Genomic DNA, 22,581 nt, shown 5'->3' on the forward strand with positions numbered 1-22,581 from the left:
GTGAAGCATACCAACCTGGTCAGATCCTACAGGGCAGGCAGACATAATCAGACATAGATGGTCTCACAATATAACTGGCCCCAGCGGAAGAGAATATATAAACTCAGGGCTGAACTGTTGGGTTCTTGGTGCTGAGTTTGTTTTCTTGCAGACTTTTCATTACCAGGCTAGGTGACATCATCAGTGCAAAGGAGAGTGGGATTTGCTGGCTGTTTATATATACTAGCTTGCCTTGCCAGTCTTGGTGGCCTATGGCTTCCTCCTTGATGGTTCCTTAATTAGGGTATTGTTTTTTTTCCTTGATTGTTTATCTGGTGCTATTTCCTGCTTATCTGGGTGCTGGCTACTAGAGAGGATATGTTCTAGGGCCCTGTACCACAAAGTGCTTTATAGATAAGAACCAGTAGTTTGAATTGCACCTGGAAGCCTACTGGTAACTAGTGCAGCTCACAGAGTAGAGGTGTTACAAAGGTCTACCAAGGTCTATCCTTAACTACCCACACTACTGTATTCTGGACCAGGCAAACCCATGTAGAACTTGTGTTATATTCAAGTCAGCAAACAATGGCTGAGCACTTATGCTGATTAGGACTGCACCTTAGGAACAAATTATGATTTACATGCTTGACTTGATGAGATTGTTCAAATCATATTTCAGCTATAATATCAAGCAGCAATTTGAGAATCACCCCAAGAAGGAGCTACGATCCTGGAAAGGGCTGGGCTTTTTTGCCTACTTTTCTCAACTCTGGAAGGTTTTGGGGGGAGGGGGAGGGCAACGTCTGTCTTGTACTGTAAGGCAGCAAGGACCCTTTAATGGATCCTTTTCAGGGATTCCTTTGGACCATGATGAGGGAAAGAATCTACCCTCAGAGATTGAGATACAGCACCCAGAAAAAAATGGGTCAGAAACAGACTAGATGTTTGAATTGATTTTTCATCTTTTTGAAGTCCAGTTTGGGCTTGAAGAAGAGTGTAGAAGGACAGGACATCATGGAGGTACTCTTGACCTAAGGGACTTAGTACATTTATGTCCCACTTCACCTTTCAACCCATCCCCAACCTGCATAACAGTGATTTTCTTTTTTTTTCTTTTCTTTTCTTTTGCAATTCCTGAAGTCTTAAAATACCAAGTCAATCAGAAGTAAAACATTATTTTTACACAACTGCCCCGCTCCATGATATTCCCAATCATGGGGCATAGTAACAATGACAGATTATTTTGATAGTACATTACTAAATTGCTGGGATGTTTCTAATTAGCATAAAAAGAATTAAGGCCTCAGTTCTGCAGACACTTATATGGAAGAAGTGGAATTTATTGCATAATAAAAAGGTGTAACAGCATGCAAAGGAATGAAACACAAACGCCTAATATAATCAAGAGATACCAAACCATTTTTTATAAAGCTATTCCATGCAGAATGGCAGATGCTATTCCATAAAATGTTTTTTGCTTGGAACTTATTTGCAATTTTGAAGGAAAAATTACTAAAATTAAATTCACTTACATCAATGTGTATCTGATAGAGCCATCATATACTTACAGTTTGAGAGTACCTGTGACATCTCCCATACAAATTTAGGTCCTTGTAGTATAAAGAAAAAGTAGTGAGAAACCATATATAATGAAGCAGAAAGGTGCTGTTTACACTTTTATCTGTTAGGCTCACACCTTTCCTAGTGTGCTGCTAGCTACGTTAAACAGCAAGTGCTGAAATAACTTGGCAACTATCCATCTGACGATTTGATTCACATCTCATTTACTACTGAAGTTAAAATATTTCAGACAACTTTGAGCAAGCTGATCCTTCTTTAAAAAATGAATTATTAAGATATCACAAAATCTATAAACAAACAACTATAAGAAATTGGCTCTTTCAAATGCTATCTGAAGTGGCAACAGTCACACACACATACACTCTGCTTTCAGGTTTTGGCACCATTTTGAGGCTCTTGCTATAAAAAGAAGGAGATTTTGAAAAAGTATACATAATCCTGATATCAGTTAAATATGGAAATGTCTGTTACTTTTATCAATTTGGAGCTAGAAATGTGAAACGATTTTTATACCATCAGGATTTTAAGGCTGTAATCCTATGCATATTTCATTGGGTAAAGTAGCCAAACTAGCCTGCACGTATAAATTTGCTAACATACATTTGGTGAAAAATACCCCACATTAATTTCTATGTAATATACTCTAAACCTAATTCAGTGTCAGGGTACTACTTTTAAGTACTGTACATCTTATGCCTTTGAAGATAAGTTTTATCTGCATCATACAGATCAGTATGCAATGGGGTAATATGTCAATAATAATATAAAATTTAAACACTGAAATATGGCATCAGTGAGATGTCATGCATTCAGACACGCACTGTTACATATGGAGCATGGAGATGTTACATGTGGAAATCTATGGCTAAAATACGTTTACAATAAGTCTTAATAGTTCAAAAAGCAACAATTGTTATATTGCTGACAAGTACATATTTACAGATTAATTCCAGAAACGTGAATCAAAACAAAACAGAGACCACCATTTTTCACAGATCCAATGGGAAAACTGGAGGCATTTGATCTGCAAATAGCATGGGATGCTTCTATAGAATGTATGCAAACATGCTGAAAAAATACTTTTTCCTAACACACATCAAAACTTTGAAGTGTGATTTGAATGCTTTATAAGTGGCAGGCCTATATTGGAGAGTGTACAATACTGAAATACAAAATTAAAGAAAACAAGTATTTCCCCGTTCACTAAATTAGCTTTGTTAACCTGTAGCCAAAATGCAATTCCATCAACCATGGATGAAAAAACTCTAGCCTAACCCAACACCATTATAATTTATCAGCCTTACTACCTTCATTACCTTGCAATTCATCCAAGGCCTTCTTTGGTAGCTCCACTCACCTCTGCCTTTCATTACTACTTTTCCTTTCCTGGTTCTTCCACAGAAAAATCAACATGTGAGGATTCAGAAGACACGGGGAGAAGACAGTACAGAGCAGGGGAGAAGATCCCAAATACATGAAGAGTTGGAACAGTTTTGTATTTGTTTTTCTGTTTCCAAAAATCATTTTCTCAATGTCTACTTTGGGTTTCTCTTTCTCTTTTCTTGCTTAATCCCCTTTCCTCCAAAGTGTATGGATGAGAGGGAATATGCATTTATTGGCCCTATCTATTTTGGGATTGACCCCATTCATCACCTCCATCTAGTCCCCAGAATTTTATCATGAAGATATGCAAACCCAATAGAGTTACCTATCAGGAAATGCAAGAGGTTTATCATCCCTGCTATATGCTATCAGTATTTTGAGGTGACTTGTTTATAGTTACCAAGTAATATTTTGAAAGTTAATTACTGAACAGTTAATTATATTCAAAGAGAGTTCTATTTTTTTTTAAAAAAAAGAACATTCTATTTGTGAAATTCCATTTGTTCATATTAAATCCACATCTGGCCTGGTTGAAATGTAAGGAGAAACAAGAAGCTTTAGAGTCATAACAATTCAGCGAGTAAAAGCTGCCTAAATAATTAAAAAAAACTAATTTAGTTTTTTAAAACTTGAATATCCATCTTTTCCAATGATACTTACATTTTTTTCCTAATGCTTAAAAGTTTTGAGCAGTTCACAAGAGGTGTTTTTGTTTTACACTGATGATGCAGGATGACATTCATAACACAGAATCTGCTCTTCCTGCTGGAAACTTTCAACAGTCCCCAAATCTTAGATGCACACTGCCCTTTGAAGAAAAGGTATCTGCCTTTTACGCAGAAAATTCAAATACGGAACTGAAAACAACTTCAAATATATTTGAGAATCTTCATATTCCTAAATGCAGAGTCTCATTGTGACTATAGACACATGGTACTAGACTTCTCTGCAGGAGGTGGCAGTTTGAGACATCAAAATATTTTTAAAAGAGGGGAGGACAGACCGTGGCAGCAGTAGGGGTGGATGAATATCAAAATCTCTGTAAATGAAAATGTCTTAATATTTGTTGCCTTATTTGGGGAGTTGCAGCACTCTCCATAAATGAGTTCACCACGAACTGCTACATCTTTACAGGAAATAATTTAAAAACACCAAATGACATATTTTAACTAAGTGCTACAAAAATAATAGCAAGCTTTGTTTTGATGCTAAGTGCACTTGCCTTTCCTTCCTCTCTACAAGAATTCAAGTAAATCTGGACCTATACAAATTAACGAAGGTGGTGTATGTTTAATTAATTCAAGCTATCCCACTGAGTTTAAGGCAAGGCAACTCTTCACTGTAGACAGCAAACACTGAGATGAAAAACCCACCTTGAACAACTGATTCTAAAAATAAGTGGGGATGTCCAAATGCATTTGAAGATAGAAGTGAATTTATAATAGAGTCTGCAGAGACATGTAATATCAAGACTAGCAAACAGGAATTTCTTTGCAGCAAACAAGCAGATGGTGCAAATAAGGAGTCCCAGTTGGAAGCTTGAGGGAGAGCCAAGAAATTAGGACCAGCCATAAAGGAGCTGAACCTTATGGAGGAGGAGGAGGAGGAGGAGTCAACAGACAGGTGAGTTTAGCAACAGGTCAAGGAACCCAGGCACTTAACTTTTTCCTCATTCTGTAGTAAATAAATTAACTTTCTGATAAGTAAAGCAAAATCTCCTTCTTTCATGGACATGTCCAAATAGTTTTCTTGGCAAAAATACATCAATAGTTTGACACTGTCTTCTCCCAAGCTGTTTTTCAACTTTCCAGTCTAGCCTACAATCCTGGGATATCCTGGTTGTTTACCATCCAAGCACAAACCAAGTACAAGTCCAACTGTAACTTCTTGACATCAATAAATTTAATTAAGAAGACCAGATATGAAGACAGAGAGCCAGCAAAGCTGTCATGGACTACCAAGAATACTGTACAGCACTGTCAGTGTTCAAATATCTACCAAATATTTTCACCGTCTTCTTCCCACTGTTGATGAGGCCTTCCAAAGCATCACAAGAACAGCCTGTACTGTTTGGAGAATGGAGGGCGCAGCCTTCTTGTGAGGTTTCAGAAGGCCTCAGAAGCCTTTTGAAGCATTATGAGACCGGCCTGCGCTATCTGGAGAACAGTGCAAGTGGCCTCAGGAAGAAGACCTGGTGTGGCCAGCAGCTGCCTCGCATAGGGCCAGACTGGGCACACCTCATCAGCAGCAGGAGGAAGACAGCGAAGGTCAGCTGGGGGCAGAAAGGCCGGCAGGGCCAGCAAGCGTAGGACAGCAAGGCTGGCAGGGCCATCAGGGTGAGAGGAGCACAGGGTGGCAAGGCCAGCAGAGGCAGCAAGGCGCCAAAAGGGCAGAGATGGGGAAGAGATAGGAGGCTGGGGGTGGGGGGAAGAGGAGGCAGTCCCTTACCTTACTGAGGCTCGGGGCTGGGAGGGACCAAGCTGGGAGTGGCCTGGACTGTGTTGGGTCCTTGCCTAATGCCCAGTGGGATTTGGTTAATGATGGCAACGAGGAGTGCCAGGATTGCCATCGATAAGCGATGCAGTCACATGGCATCACAATTTATGAGTGCATTGCTTAGCGATGGAAATTCCGATCCCAATTACTGTTGTAACTCAAGGACTACCTGTATTATCTCTGAAGTATTAAACAGCTCTGACTTTGCTTAGGTTACAAGCCCAGACAAGATCATTCAGGGAGCGCTAGGAACATCTGGACAAGATGGACTTGAGCCAAAGGGACAGTCCCCATTTTAATCAAAATGGAATCAGACTGAACATGCTTTGCATCAAAAAAGTGGGAGTGCAACATGAGAAGAATAGTTGGGTGAAAAGTTTGAGAATAATTGTATTTAGGTGTGGAAGATGACAAATCAATCATGAGTGCATAGAACTGAGAGGAGGGGAGCCAGAACTCACAGAGATACAACTGGTTTAATTTCATGGAGAAAGTATATGTTTTACCAAATAAAATATAGCCGCCTAGTTATGGGGAGTACTGCAGGCCCACTGCATATGATCAGCTGTCATTGGCAAATCGTGGCTCAAGAAGATAGCACTCCAAGGGACTGTATTCAAGGGCCATGCCATTTGGAAGTGGAGTTTGAGGGATAGCAGAAAATCAACACTGTTCTTCTCTGAGGATAAAGTGAAACTGCTGAATAGATGTTTTCATCTGTGTGTTCCTCCCAGGAGATCCTTGAGAAAGGAAGGGGGCATAACCAGGCTGGATAGATATGAGAAACATGAATATACACTCATAGATTTTAATTGTGTGATGCATCTCTTGATGCATGTGGCTAAGGCTGTTGAAGAGAAACTCTCAACTGCATGGCAAGTGTAATGAATATGGGATTGTCTTAATAAGTCATTGCTCCAACACATAAACAAAGGCACATTTTAGAAATGGGTTTCCCTGTTAGACAGGAGGATGGAGATCTGAAGGTGGGGAATCTAAAATGTATCCCTCCATCAGGGTCAGCCTTATTATTCATTTTTAATTATTAGATTTCTCTCTCACCTTTTATTCAGGATTTCAAGGCAGAGATCTCAAAAAGCTAAGCAAAGTTGGACCTGCCTAGTACATCAGTGGGAGACCACAACATAATGCCAGGGCCGTTAGCAAGAGTGGGAAGTTGAAAACCATCCCTGAAGAATGCAATGGCAGGTTATTTGTTGCTAAGAAAGCTGCATAGATATATGCATGAAGTGAACAAGGGTTGATTTTATTTGAAGACATTATAGCAGAAGACTTTGCATGGCCAGATAATTTTTTCTTGAAGTTTCAGAAACTGTTCCTCCCAAGGGGCAGGGGAAGGGTATTATTCTAATAGACTGTCTCCAGGGATGCTAGGATTCTGGAAGCCTATTTCCTACTGCTGCCCTGATCATTCTGCTGGAGATAGAAATGTCCCAGGTAATTGTCACATTTGTTCCTAAGCAGCCTTCCCTCCTTTTCAGAACCCTTGTAGCTCCTTGGTGACAGCAGAGCAGAAGGAAATGAAATAAGTAGGATGACAGATAGAGTACAGTAGTAAAAAAACACTGAATCTGACATAATGTTACTGAGCCTACTTTGTGGCAACAAGATAGGCAAAGATATTTTTTTCCACTTCTGCTGCAACTTCATAGTGTTCTCTTGTATAATTTTTCCAGGTACTGAGAGGCCTATTGCAGTCTGGCTTAAAAGGACTGAAGACTGTATTGTCACAGAACTGCTAGACCCTTTGAAAGTAAAGTGGCTCAGATCCATCACAATTTAGACTTAATCATCAGTGTAATTCAGTGATGTCCAGAAAAGACACTCTAAGCTTGATCTTAAGTGGCCCATCTTATGCAAGATGTGAATATTGTTGAACAAATTGATTATAGTAACTACAGTGCAATAATATTTACCTTTCAATGGATAGTTAATCCACCTCACAGGGTAGTTGTTGTGGGGAAAATAGGAGGCAGCTGTATTAGGTATGTTCACCGCCTTGAGTTATACATATTAAAAAGGGAGGCTAAAAATATAACAACAACAACAACAACCAAAGAAGTCCAAAGTAGCTTGATTTCAGGAGGAGAAACTATAAAAAAATGGAAGTACTGGTAAAAACTGGTTAAAAGGTTAAAACAAGAAGGTAAAATTTCTATGATACCTGGATGTTATGCAGTTGTTATAACTGTACACCCAAGCCAGGCACAGGCTTCAAAGCAGTTACACAAGCCTTCCAAAGGACATGGCCACTTTAACATTTTGGTCCTTTGTTTGCACACCATCTATTTCAGGCTGCTTGCACAGCCCTATTACTCCAACATGTAACAACAGATACTTAGCTAGAAAATATATGGCAGATCAGGACAAAATGCTGGATTAGATGGACTTCTTGATCTGGTCCAGCATTGCTTTTATTAAATTCTCCATGGATGCATTGTAAAAATTGAATATTCTACAAAAGAACATTACTGAGAGAGAAAAGGGTATTGAAAAAAGAATTATATTTGATCACTGCCATTTGCTGATCAGAACCAGTAGTAGCTCACTCCTAACAAATAAAATTCTCAAATATTAGTCAAAATAATTCTCTGTGCCAGCAATCCATCCGTCCAATGCTTCCTTTTAATGCAAATGGAGAAGAAATGTTTTAAAAAGAGAGAAAGAGGGATGACCAAGACCCCAAATCACCTCTTCCAAGTTTCACAGAAAGATCAAATCACCCTTAAGAAAGATGTTCAAGTGTCTCAAAGTATTTGGCTAGTCTTCAAAATCTTCTGCCAATAAATTCTTTCCTGACCAGTTCTTGCCCTTTCTTTCTTTCTTTCTTTCTTTCTTTCTTTCTTTCTTTCTTTTTCTTTCTTTCTTACTCACTCACTCACTCACTCACTCACTCATTCAATGTGTATGGCCACCCATCTCAACAAGTGACTCTGGAGCAGTGAACGATATTAAAGTAAAATTATAAACAATTATAACTAAAAATACAAAAATTAAAATACATAGCAGCCAAGGAAAGTATGTATGTATGTATTTAATATATTTATATGGCTGCCTATCTTATATACATGACTCTGGATGGCTAACAATTAAAAACAAAATAAAAAACAGTAAAAGCAACCAAAATTTTAAAAAAAACAGCATCAGTAGCATAAAATAGCAGCTGAGAACATTCATCACGTACCACATTCGAATCAATCATGAAAGGGGCTGTTCCTCCAAATTTATTCTGCTCACTTACTTTTGTCTTTCTTCCAACTGTAAGCCTTGTACAGAGAGTCCACTGGAGTTGGGCAGTCAATAAATTTAAATATATTATTACTATTACTATTTCTATTTATTACTATTACTATTATATCACCTGCTTCTTCACAACAATGAGCACTCTGTTCGTGCTGAAATAACTTATAATACTTTCTCCCTACACAAAAGAAACTAGTGAACTGCAAGACTGTCACTGAAACACAAGAGGATAAATAGGAAAAAATGATACTGTGAATTATATAAAACTATAGCTATTATTGTACCTGTGACTACTGTAATACAACCCAAAGATTCTTGAAAAGGTGTTCCAAAAAGCCAAGTATCATGAAAAACAGAAATTTGTCTATTTGGATCTTTCACAGTGAGAACTAACACAATAAATAAATCAATTCTTTCTGTGCTTTTCTTACAGGATAGGATTACCAGCCCCGGTCCAATATTAGATATGCTGGGAACAACTGCATCTCTCTTGGATATTGTCCATCACAATTTCTTGGTGAGGCCCCCACCACTCATGAATCACAAGCGTAACATTTTCATATATACAGGAGATTGCACCAATTTTGTTTGTCCACCAGCAGCAGAGTGCTCCACCTTTGTGCACTCTCATGCCTGCCTAAATCTGTTCTAGAGGGTTGAGGGATCTTTCAGAACAGATCTGAAAAGAGTTTTGGGGAGGAAAGGGAAGCTCCATCACCTGAGCAGAAATTCACCAGTCTTAATCTGGCAACTGGGTATACGACTGCAATCTAAATCTCAATTATCTGAAAACGATAGTAACATTTTAACTTTATTGGCAATTTAAAATGTGTGGGTGATAATATAAAACATTAAAGTTTACTCCAAAATATTTCTATATATTTGCATACTATATTAATGTTTTGTGTAGTCAGCCAAAAACTAAAAAACCCTCCTGTTTTTTAGCAACAGCTACAGCTGATTAACAGGGAATTTCATTTGCACCCAATCACACTGAACAAATTTATTTTTCTTTTTGAAAAGAGTCTACTGACTATATATAGTGCTGCTTGTTTGCCTTCATTATCGTTTCAAAATACATAAGTAAATGTTAAATAATTTTACAAATTAATGCTTTGATATTGTCATTCTAATTATATATATTTTAATGAATCTACCCAATTTTAAAGGTTTTTAATAGATTCAGTCAGTACTCAGTTGAAAAGAAGAAAAGCTAGTATAGGACCAAGAAGCAGAAAAACACAGACCACTGTAATTGTACAGCCAAATAACCAACAGCCAGAAACTATTACTCCAGATCAGCAAAACATCCCCTCAAACTTCTCTCTTTTCACAGCATCCAAATCAGCAGCTTATCTTTTTGGTGAATTAGTCCTTCCTCTGCCAGGCAGGAGAGCGACTAGTCTCTGAATCCTGCCTGTGTGTTATCTATAGACACATTCCATTTGAATCCAATTTCCTTGCATTACCTCTTCCCAGGTCAGGGATGAATGGCTGTCAAATTCCCCCAGGAATAAAAAGAAAACCTTTTCTTCCTGAGGCAGCAAGTTTCAATTCACAGAGCACATGGCTAATCTACATATGTGAAGGTCACGGCACTTCAGTCAAGGAGGTTAAGAATGGAACAGCTCACATAAGGGGCTGTCTTAAACATCCTGGCAAGGCGCCCAACAACGAAGATTGTTGAAAAGCAATAGATAGCTTCTGGCAGCACCAAGGGTAAAAATATTTTGATCATGTGATGCCAAGCAAGCAAACCAACACACTCCAAGTGAGAAACTTTTGCAGTCACTAATTCATGCTATATTTTGAATTCTCCACCAACAAGCCCTTCCCCCAGCCAACCCCTTCTCACGCTGGGTAACTGAGCCCAGAGAAAAATGGAAACACTGAAATGTTAGGGGAAGCTGATTATTTTCTAAGTTAAACAAAAACAACAATAAAACCTTGCACTAAATCCAGGAATATAAATAATAGTACTATAAACATCATAGCAAATATCACCTAATAAAACAAAGGGATTATAATTTCTGCCAGGAAATCAAATACCTACCTTCACTTATTAGAGGAACTGCAAAATAAAATTAATTCTGTCCACTATAATAATTTTTCATTAGGTGAACTCCCCTACAGTTCTCAGTTCTAATGCCAGACACATTTTATATTCATATAAATGACAATTTCACATACAAATTAGTTTGTATAACTTGCTGCATCAATAAAATATGAATGGTCACACGAAGGGCTTCTGCTCTAGACCTGAGCTGAAAAATACCACTATGCTTGGTTGTCCAGGTACCTATAAATTTGATCCTGGTATGTAGAAATTTAAAACATTTTTTTTACACTGCTCCCATCTCTTAACAGGTTTTCATGCTGCTGAGTACGACAGAATGAAAATGGCAACCCAGCACAAAGCGAACACAAAATATATTTCCAAATAAAACTTTTAACACAAATATTACAAATAAAGTGGTCTAACTATTTCTTTTGCTAAAGCCAACAATTTTAACTAACAAAAGTAGCAAGTCACTTGTAAGCAATGTAGTTGGTACCTTACCATTAACAAAACATAACGGAGTTTACTGCAAGTTTATAGTCCTTAATGAACAGTAAAACTATCCCAATTTCTAATCTATCACAACATGCAATTCTTATGCATGGATAATTTTTTTTTATTTATACAACATTGTATATTTCATTGCTCTTAAACCAATGCATTATCTTAATATTAACAACAAGAGGGGGGAAAATCTTGAAAGAACCTTGAAAGAACAATAGTGTTCATCTGACATGATTCAGACAATCATTTTAACCCCATCAATTTAGTAGTATGTATTGACGGCTGCAGAATCTGACCCACAAGGCCAGATGCAACCCGTACTATATTTATTGTGGCCTGCTGAGTGCTTGACAACCTTCTTGTTCTTTTCACTAGTGACAGTGGGGGAAGCAAAACAGAACATTTATTCAGCCCTGATTGACTGCTATAAATGGTTAGCTGATTGCATTTGCCTTGTTGGCTCACCAATTGTACAGCTGAAGTATAAATTGCAACAGTCATTCAACTAGAAACCTCTTTTGGGGAGGAGAAAAACACAAGACCACTGAGAGACCATCTTACTGTTTGGACTACAACAGTAGTCTCTTTTTAAGCATAAAAGAAATTTGGTAAACAGCTTTTTACAGGCAATCCTACGACATATTTTCTCAGAAGTGAATACTACTGCGGGAGGCATTTCCAAGTAAACGTGCATAGGATTAGACACCCATCCCCCCGCCCCAGTTTTAAGATATCCAAATGTGTATTACAATTTTGTCCTGCAAATTTTCCTGTGCAGACCTATGGAGGATGGCACTATATTTTTCAAAACTGATACAGCTCTGGGATTCTGAAGTTTCATCACAAAAATGAGCAAATCTTATTTAATTCTGAACAATCAAAAGTGACAAAAGCTGGGTTTCAGTTAAGAATTCTCTATAGAATCCCTACAAGGGCTTATGCTCATATTCTGAAATGCTGCTTTTTGCCAGGAAGTTTATTCTTATTACTTGTTTTACTTCAAGAAACAGATATACTTCGAAAGTCTTTTCTCAATACATGAAATGTGACTGCAACCTTCCTCCCGTTTTTTATAAGATTATTTCAAGATTCTCTAGAAAAGATATTGTCATATTCAATATAAAGACAGCCAAAGAAGGTGCTTCTTACAAAATCTTTTAACTTCTGTGTGAAAATACAAAAGTGAATCATGTTTTGACATGCAAAAATGTAGCTGTTTTACTTGTGCAAGCGAGCAATGGATGGAACATTAAGAGGGAAATTCTGTGCATAACAATCAGAAAAACTATGATAGGACAATCTACTTTGCATTTCCTTTTTATAAGACAAATATTTTATCTTTCTTAAGTTCAAAGAAGATGACCCATAGAAACACCAATTTAAAATGTTTTTATTTTTTTCTTTGTTAGCATGTATGACCTGTGTTGTTTTGGAGAGACAATCAACTTAAATTCTTTCTTTACCAATACTGAGATAGTCAGATGTTGTTACAATGAGATTTAAGTTTATTTGACCGTTAGAATGTAACAATATATAAGAAGATATTAATTTCTTCTATAAGCAATTAAATTATTTGAAGACTATTAGTTTTAAACAATTATCTGAGTATCTTACCACACCAGCACTGAAATCAAACAAAAGATATTGAGTAAAAAAGCAGCATCTATAAAGCACCAAAGAAAACAGAATACTCAAATGAGGAAAAGTAGCAGTTGATAAGGTAGCTGAACAATCCTTAGCTGCTCTGTCTTTACTTATTATTAATTGGAAAATATAAGCCAAACTAAATAAGTTCTAGTACTGGATTCAAGGTTTTTTTTTCACAATGTATTTACCAGGTCTGCAAAAGCTGAATAGCCAGCCTCAATATTTCTATGATCAGCATCTAAATGATGTAATGGTAAACTTCTAATAACAAATGATATAGAGAAATAGATACATATATATCAATTTGTTTTAATGGGATGAGATACAGAGCATTAAAGCAGGAGAAATGCTGGACTTTTAAAAAAGTACTAAGTGTTTAGAAGAGACCCAGTTTGGTGCAGCAGTTAAGGCATCAGTCTGGAAACCAGGAGACCATGAGTTCTAGTCCCACCTTAGGCACCTAGGTGACCTTGGGCCAGTCCCTCTCTCTAAGCCTTAGGAAGGAAGCAATGGCAAACCACTTCTGAAAAACCTTGCGAAGAAAACTGAAGGGAGTTGTCCAGGCATTCTCCGAGAATCAGACATGACTGAATGGATTAAAAAAAAAAGTGTTTAGAATTTGAAGGAAATGAGGGGAGGGTAAATGGATTATGTCCCTAAAATAAAAAAATAATACAAAGAGTCATGAAGAGACTAAAAGTTGCTTTTTTATTTCTTTAATAGGTGAAATGCTACTGAGTTTCTCATAATTTAGATATTTATCACCATTATAAAAAGTACTGGTTATAAACAATACTTTATTTTTTTACTGATTACAATGTGAAGGTAACTGCTATACAAACTGTTAAAATACCAATAAGCACGTCATCATGTTTACAATAAGCATGTTTACCAAACAAACCAACAAAAAAAATGTGATTATCTGTTTCCCACAAACTTTTCTATGTATAAATGAAATTGACAAATATGTATTCCAAATTGCAATTCAGTGGAGTCCAATTCAAATACACTGAATGAGGTGTTTAGAAAAATAAAAACCTGCCAAGCCCAGTAAATGTGAAATCACTGGAAAAACCCAATCCTCTTATTGTCCTTTCTTTGTTATTGTTATTGACAATTAAGAAAAATCCAATTGTTTGTTTGGCAATTCATCTACAATTTTTGCCAAAATAATGTTTTAATATGGTCTCTACCTAGAAGAGTATCATGGGCACCACTATCATAATCTTCTACATCTTTTTCCAACATAATCCAAAACAGACCATTCTGTAAGTGAATCTGGAATAATTCTGTGAAATATATTAAGCTTTCAGATATTTCTGTGGGATCATGTTTTAAAAATAGTTTGCAATTGCTAACACCCTCAACAGAGGTGATCCTGCAAGTGTAATACAAAAAAGCATAACATAACTTTATTATTTCATATTTGAAACTATTCCGACATAAAAAATAAACGTCTAGCTACACTGTTTATTTAGTTGGCCTGTCAAATGAGTGCTCACAGGAAATCATAGCATGCCAATAAAGACAACAAAAGGACCTGCACTTAGCTGTCCCTGTCAATTACCTTAATAGGAACATTTGGGGAAAAAAAAAGATGCAACTGATGATGCAGGCTCTAATCCATGAAAGCTTGTGGCTAATAGATTTTTTAGTCTTTAAAATGCCAAAGTCTCTCTATTAGTTTTACATTTGAACAGAACTTCACTGACTTTGAAGTCTATTGAAACAGCCCATGTTAAGCTCCAAATTATCTGACTTGAGATGTTAATGCAGTGTCATGCTTTATGATGCTGTGCATGATACAATTCATGGAATATGCCATTCTAAGCCCTTTTGTCCTGGCAAATGAATGCTTCAGGAAAGTAGAAACTTTAGCACATTCATGCTTTTCCTGCACCAAGCATACATATAATCCCAAAGGAATGGCTTGTGACAGCACTTCTAACTTAAAATCTTAATAAGGGAAGCAGAGCTTTGGATCAGGTTTGAATGTGCAAACTAACCTTTGACTGTTAAAATGTAAGGAGAAATCAATTCATAAGTTCATAAAAACATCACATTGTTTCCCCTCATATCTGTGTTAATAAATGAAACATAGATCACCTGGACTGAAAGTAAGCATTTGTTCATGAGAAGTATATTAGGCATCATAGGACAGGAGATGACACATTTTAATGCTGTATTGAAATGTAAGGCTCTACTGGAGCCTTAACAAGCTTGAGGGCAATTATGTGAATGAAAACACACATAACATTGCTTCATGACATGCAGTTTGTGAACATTTCAGGTCAAACAGACTGGACTTAATATGCTGAGTAAGCATAATTAACCTAACTAATAATCTGTTTACCAAGGGACCTAAAACATGATGATGCCCATCTTATAAGTTGCCTTTCCACCCAAACACACACACAAATATATGCTTTTTCATGTCCAGCAGTATGGAATTTCCACCATTCAAATAGTGATTTGGATTTACGTTTGTTCTTTATAAGGTAATAGATTTATTGTTCAGCATTCAGTGGATTGAAAGAAATGTTTTTGCTGGAACTCCCTTTCTAAATCTGATCTTCTACCTGCCCACTGGAATAAAAAAAAAATGCATTTGGAAAAAGGGGATACAGATATGCAGCCTGCTCAAACACCATGCTTACAAGGACTAAATACAAGTCACTCATTTTAAAGGTGTAAGTTAAGATTCCACTCCCCTGGATGAGAAAATCATGGTAAGCAGTGAACTGCAAACATCCTCCTATCTTGTACAAGGATGCCAGGGCAGAGGCCTATCCTTTTAATGAAGAATTTATATATATTATGGGCAGTTTGATCTACTGATTGACCTACTGAAACTACATCTATATTTTATATGTTAGGAAAGCATAAGCTTGCTTCGAAGGAAGTAGATAGTAGAAAAGTCTATGAAACTGACTATTTAGCTCTATAGTTACCTCAAGCAAACTTGAATGTAAATTTCTATTGAGAACTCAGTATTCCAGCATCCTTAATATTTCAAAAACCAATAATATACACTGATGTCCTCACTGTTAATAGTTAAAATTATAACAAAGAAGCTATTGATTATATTGTTCCATTACCACAGAATTCTTAATAGAGAATTTTAATCAGAAACTCGTACTAAACGAACATATAAAAGGCATTACTTTCTCATATCAGTACTAATAATCTATGGATGCAGAGCTGATATTCATCAGGGTCCAGGTTCTGATCCTGCAGTTTCACATTACATTCAGAACAATGAATTGCAGCTGGTTTAGAAAAAAAGGAGGGGGGAATCATTTATAGAGAATTTATTCCCATAACAGGGGCTGTGCATTTTTTTAAAAAATCAACTACCAGACAGATTTTTTTCTAATTATTATCATCTAGTGAAGACAAGTATTCAAAAAGAAAAAGATAAGTATGAACTATTATGCTTTATATAATCTAACTATTAATCTATAATATACATAATAATCTAATGTATGACATCCTGAAATGTGAAGCATAGTTTAAAGTAATCTCTGTCACTGACTCTTAACCTTTAGCCTGTATAATCACAAAACTAGTAAATAATCAAATAAAGGCTGAGATTCTTATGTACCTCTGTCCTAATTGTACTATTACTGATCTTATTTGTAACTACATGAATGCTGCAAAGATGTAGCTTGAATAGTTTCTCTAGGCTTCTTGAGATTTTCATTTTATTTTTACATTTGGTAATCTTTATACAGTTGGGAAGTGCTATGAATAAAACACAATTCAACTCCTACATATTGAAAACAAACATATACCAATAAGCAATAATGCCATTAAGGTAGTCCTCTGATTTCTATTTTCTTTATTTTACAGAGAAGATTAAAGTTGTTACGTCTATAATTAGCATTACATTGTGTGCATGTGTGCAAGTATATCTATACATCCATATATACACACATGAGCATTTAGAAATAGATACATCTCACATACATTGGACTGAGTATCATATCCAAGATACTCACATGTTCCGGTAAACATTTCATTCCATATATTTCAAATGTACAGGACTTTTGCCCACAGCAATACAATAGCAGAAATATATAGCTGTAATTTTAAGAATCTGATCCAAAGAGAAATAATACCTTTATAAAATAAAAATATTTTTCTACTTTGATAACTATCAGCTTTTTAAAAAAAGAAATGCCATTTTGAAGTCCATTACTAAATCATTTGGTCAGCTGCTGAATCGTAATAGAAAAGGAACAAAAAGATTACTAATGAACAATATTCATTATGAACATTAGTACCAAACGATCATATATCAAAGAAAAGAAACTTGTCAGATTACATTTTATAAATTGCATCTAAGATATAATGGTCATGAACAAGTATTTGCCACCACAAGCAGGATATGCATCAGTTAAGTGTAAACTCTATTTTCAAGGGTCATGATAAGGTCATTAGGATTTTGATTTCCTTATAACTAAAACTGAATACTTACAACAATTTTTACCATGAAGAAATCACACAAAATCCAATTTACAACATCAACTTATTAAAACTACATGCTTGAATAATCTATTGTTTAAAGCACAGAAAACAAAGCAAATCTTTTAAATTGAACTGAGATTATATATACACATATCTGGCTTATAATATAATGGTTTCTATTAACCCTTTTATCTCAGAAAATTAAAAAGAAAAAAAGAGTAACTCATTGAATTCTTACTTCCCCATAAAGGAAGGGAAAAAGAGGAAACTAAAATATTAAAGCAACAGCCTAGAGACAATAAGACAAATATATTTTCAGTCTGCCCAAGGTTCAAATTATTTTTCTGATTAGCCCATCACTCACTACTGCGGTCACTGTCTATTCCAGGACACAATCATTTAAATTTTATTTTGAAAATGAGCCATTTGGAATTTCTAAATAGTAGATATGAAAATCTATTTTTCTTATTCCTATCCCTCAAAACAGATTCAAAGATTTAGCATTCATAATAACATTCTCTTAGTAAGGAAAGAAAGTCCCTAGTAATACTAAAATATATCACTCTTAAAAAATTGTTTATTTCATTGCAAATTAAAACACAGGTTTGCATTTTATCTTTTAAATCAAAAAGAATGAAATGAAGCACAGTAATTTCTGTTTTTAGTCAATAAAATACAAACACAAAACAGATTTCAAAGAAATATATACAGTTTTCTAGATTTTGAAAGTAATTGAAAAGCAAGCAAAACCAACAGACATTAAGCAACGTTAATGAAACTTATCTAATAGCAACACATCTAAAGGTGTGAGCAATACAATAGTAACTAGTATACAAGGTTTTTTTTTTAATTTTAACGTCACCAAAATATCTAACACTAAAGTAAGTAATACAAAATTCTATAAAATATGAATATTCAGCTAGGATTCAGTCACACAAATGCAGATCTAATAAAACGCAGCACAGATTTTCACAAGATAATCTGCCACAATTGTTTGTTATCAGTCCCAGTGATTTAAAACTTAAAATATTTATCCATGCAATCAGAACAAAGAAAATCTTCCAAACTCAAGCCGTAAATGTAAAACTAAGTGAGGACAGCAATTAATCCCCCTTCTAAAAAGACAGAATGTTTACTATCATCGTAAATGTTTAACATAATAGCTAGTGGTGTGGTGCTAAATCCCACTTAACCTCAGCTATCTATCGATGACTGCCAATTATTTCAGCTTCTTCTAAGAACATGTAACCTTGCATCTGCGAGCAAAAGTGCTCAGTTATTATTTGTGGCAAGAATTTTTGTGACTGTACTGCTCAGCAATTCTATTTACATCAGCAATGCTAAATGCCCAATGGAGAAAGGGGAGCCAATCAGATGGCAGATTAGATGTCAACTCAGAGGCAGCTGTCTGGAGACTATTACAGCCAGTTTACCTCCACAATTCAAATTCCAAACCTCGCAAAGGAGATCAAGTCACTCTTTAGGCTCAGACTGCAGAATAGGAAACATCAATAGCGCTGAGTTATTTTCTATGGTTTTAAAGGTGCTAAAAAGGAAACTTAAGCAAGCATTGTTCAATCAGCATCTGATATCTATTGATTTGGCAATCTACAAGATACAAATAATCGGAAATTGTGTATAATCTCCAGAACCCCTGACTGTTGATCTCTTGCAGTACTCAGGCCTTTTTAGTTAAGAAACAGAGCACTTTTCGCTTAATAAATTACAGACACAATGGATTTCTAATTATTTTCCTCCATATGCTTTCAAATTGAGTGTCTACAGACTGGGAGGACAGGAGAAACATGCAAAACGAAAAGGTCATCCCAAGAACTACAATGTAAGCCTTGAAAATTATCAGTGCTAGGGCACATATACAAGCTACTTAACCTGTTTCTGCTGGGTTTCAGAACACAACTGCATCCAAGCAAAGCAATATATTAATAACTTTAAAGGTCTTTTTCCTCATTAATCAGGCCAGGATAAGAAAGACAGCATGATAACTGGCAGAGCCTACAAAATGACACTGGTCCCTCCCTTTCCCATTCCAAAGTGGTTTTCCTCCGGGCCTTGTGTGTTCAGATTTCTAATAAGTCTAGAGTAGGAGCACTGGGTGGGGTAGAGTGGGTCTCTCGTATTGTTCAGCCGTCTCATAAAAACGGTCTTATTTTTCGTAGGAAAGTCATTCCCCCTGTGATGCCTCTCTAACCTAATCAGAGTCAGACATTGTGCATTATCCAATCCTGTTAGGGAGGCAGCAAACAGTGGGGATGGAGTCGGGGAAAAGTAAAGCAGAAAGTAAGGGTTGCATCGGCACATAATACATGAAGTTAAACCGCGCACGGCTCGCTCTTTGGGGTTCTTATGGTTACCTGGTTTCTGCTGAGGGTCTGTCCAGTGCTTCCAGGGCTCATAGCAGGGTGATTTCTTTGTTGTGCAGCTGCCCAGGCTGGGTTTGCAGCTCCATACTGGGAGCCCATGTCCTTGCCCATGACTGCCTGCTGACTTCCTGGGGCGGCTGCGGCGGCTGCTCCCTGAGCCGGCTGCTGCGATGGGGCACCACCGGGGCTGCTATAATCAGGGTAGCCGGTGCCAAAGCTCCTCATCATGGGGCTGGGGGAAGTCAGCAGCTGGTTCAAGGTTGGGGTGGCTCCAGACGGGTGTTGGTTTTGCCCGGAGAATCTTTGGAAGCCTGCAGCCCCAGATGCCTTCCCCAGGCTCCCGCCGCCGGCGGGGCCCAGCATCATGCCCTGCTGGTGCTGCCTGGGGGAGCTCAGCACCCCGAACGCAGAGGACGAGCCCACATAGCCGCCGCCTCCTGCTGCTGCTGCAGCCGCCGCCGCTGCTGCCACGGCTCCTGCTCCTGTGTTAGTGCCGCCGCCAGGCCGGCCGTAAGCGCTCGAGTAGTGGTTGTACTGGCTGTTGGCGTAGCCTTCGTGCGAGTTGGGCAGGGGGTCCATGATGTTGGGGGCCGCCGCGGGGTGCATTAGCCCCATCCCGGGGCTTTGTTGTCCGCCATGTTGATCAAAGCAAGGCCCGGCCCGGCTCGTTGAGGAGGCGCCTCCGCCGCTGCTGCTGCTGCCGCTGCCAGCGTTGCCGTAATAGCTATTAAACTCCGAGACACCCACCGCTGCGGGGCCGCCGCCGCCTCCTCCTCCAGTGCCGCCGCCGCCGCTGCTGCCGCCCGCTCCCTGAGGTGGTGGCGGCGGTGGTAGCGGTGGAGGCGGCGGCGGCGGCTGCCCGCCCAAAGGTCCCAAACTAGGGTGGTCGTAGCGGCTGTTAAGGTGCTGCTCGCCCATTTTGTCCGGCGGCGGCGTCGCCTCTTCCTCGTCCCCGCCTTGATTCAGCAGGGGCTGAGGCTGCGGCTGGCTCTGGGGCTCGGCCTGTCCCCCCAAGCCACGGTCTTTTCCTCCATGTTGCTGCTGCTGCTGCTGCTGCTGCTCCATGTCTGCACCGCTGAGCTGAGCAGCGCCGCCGCCGTTGTTGTTGCTGCCGCCGCCGCCGCCGTTGTTGTTATTCTGCATCGGATGGTGCTGAGGCGGCGGCTGTGGCTGGAATTGATTTAGCTGTTGGTGTTGAACTGCATGGTGGTGGTGGTGGCGGTGGCGGTGGTGCTGGTGAACGTGGGGGTGCTGGGCACGGAGATGAGCTGGGTGCTGGTGCTGGGCACGGGGGTGGTGGGAAGGTGCGGCGGCAGGGGGATCGTTTCCAACGCTTTGCAACTTGTGGTTGGGAAGCAGCCCTGTCTCCATAGGAAAAGAAGAGGAAGATAAGCCCGAAGCGCTTCCAGGGTCTTTCAGAACCAGTTCCGAGGAAGAGCTGCGGCCGCTGCTGGTAGCGTTGTTAGGAGCGGCGGCGGCGGCAGAAGTTGCATTACTGGCCATGTTCACTTCATTATGTTGGTGGAGAAGATGGTGATCTATATTATTCAATCTGCTGGTCGTCCCATCTACGACCCCCAGGAGAGAGTCAGATCCAGCAGCTCCGACGGTGCCAGCCACGGGAATCCCAGAGTTAAGATCCTGACTTAAGTTACCCGTCAAACTCGGGGTTTTGCCCTTGCTTTTGCTTGCACCCACCGGAGCCGCTGCTACTTGCGCGGCCATGATCGAGGAGGTTCAATTATCTCCCTCCCCCCATAGAAAAACGGGCAAAATAAATAGGGGTGGGGAATTGGCAGGAGCAACAAAACCCAATTGACCCTAAAGTGAAGGAAACCAGATTTATTTGATGAAAGAAAAAGCCCAGACGATTATTGCAGGCGCGCGCGCGCAGACACACGCAGAACGGGCTTTTTTTTTTTTTGGAAAAATGACCGAAAAGTCCCCTCCCAAAGTCCTTGATGGAGATTAGAAATTGAAGAATGGCTTACGGTCTGTGCCTGTTCCTGCTGTGTGATTTCATGGTGAAAGTTTTTTTTTTTCAGGTCTAAATGAAAGTTTTTTCTTTTCCTCTCTAGCCCGGATATGGGTAAATACACGTCTGGCTGAGCCTATCTGGCCCAGCAGGGCAGGAGAGGGAGAGTGGAGGAGAGCGAGTTCTAACAATTATTATCCACTTCTCTCCGATTACTCCGGTACATGTGGAAAACGCGGACTGGATTTCCCTTCCGCCTTCTGCTGCAACTCTTATGGCAAGAGGACCCTCTGGAAAAGAGAGGCGTGCAATTCGCAGCTTCTTTTCGGCAGCCTCAATCCAGGACAAGACTGCTGGCACGGAGCATTGTAAAACCAGGGACGGAAGCTGCCTCTCCCTGTTTTCCCTTATTCATAGCCATGTGAAAAGAGAGGAAAAATTGCCAGCGAATAATAAAACACAGCCCCTTGGAGTAAGGGGTTGGGTCTTCTAAAACATACAAACGTCCATACCATCTTGCTATTCTTGTCTGGGATAAGCAACTTTATATAAAGTAGAGGAGTAAGAAAGAGGAAGCCAAAGAAATTGTGGCTTGAATAAGAAAAAGAACCAAATATTTTTTCATTAAAACTAGCGATCCTGAATTTATTTATTTATTTGCTTATTTTATTCAATTTGATGCCACCCAACCCCCAACTACCCCAGTAGTTTTTGACAACTATTCCACAACAGCCAGACAACCATAAATCATTCCATGTCTAATGTAATTCAGCCTGCAAGCTGCAAAAACTGAGTAAAAAATTATCAAACTCACAGAACACCAGGCTCAACAGACAGGTACA

General features: G+C 38.6%; 1 protein-coding gene across 2 annotated transcripts in view; it reads right to left on the minus strand.

The window, feature by feature from the left end:
• ARID1B (AT-rich interaction domain 1B) overlaps positions 1–21,944 on the minus strand; it is a 422,870-nt gene extending 400,926 nt beyond the window's left edge. Inside the window, exon 1 of one of the 2 annotated variants that reach the window (XM_063308100.1) lies at positions 19,756–21,944. In XM_063308100.1, coding sequence (XP_063164170.1) covers positions 19,756–21,489 — 1,734 coding nt within the window. In that variant the 5' untranslated portion in view covers positions 21,490–21,944. The remainder of the gene's footprint in view (positions 1–19,755) is intronic. The other variant, XM_063308110.1, reaches the window with a different exon arrangement.
• Positions 21,945–22,581: the final 637 nt, after the last annotated feature.

The sequence above is a fragment of the Candoia aspera genome, chromosome 1 (assembly GCF_035149785.1).
Source record: "Candoia aspera isolate rCanAsp1 chromosome 1, rCanAsp1.hap2, whole genome shotgun sequence".
NCBI classification, from domain to species: domain Eukaryota; kingdom Metazoa; phylum Chordata; class Lepidosauria; order Squamata; family Boidae; genus Candoia; species Candoia aspera.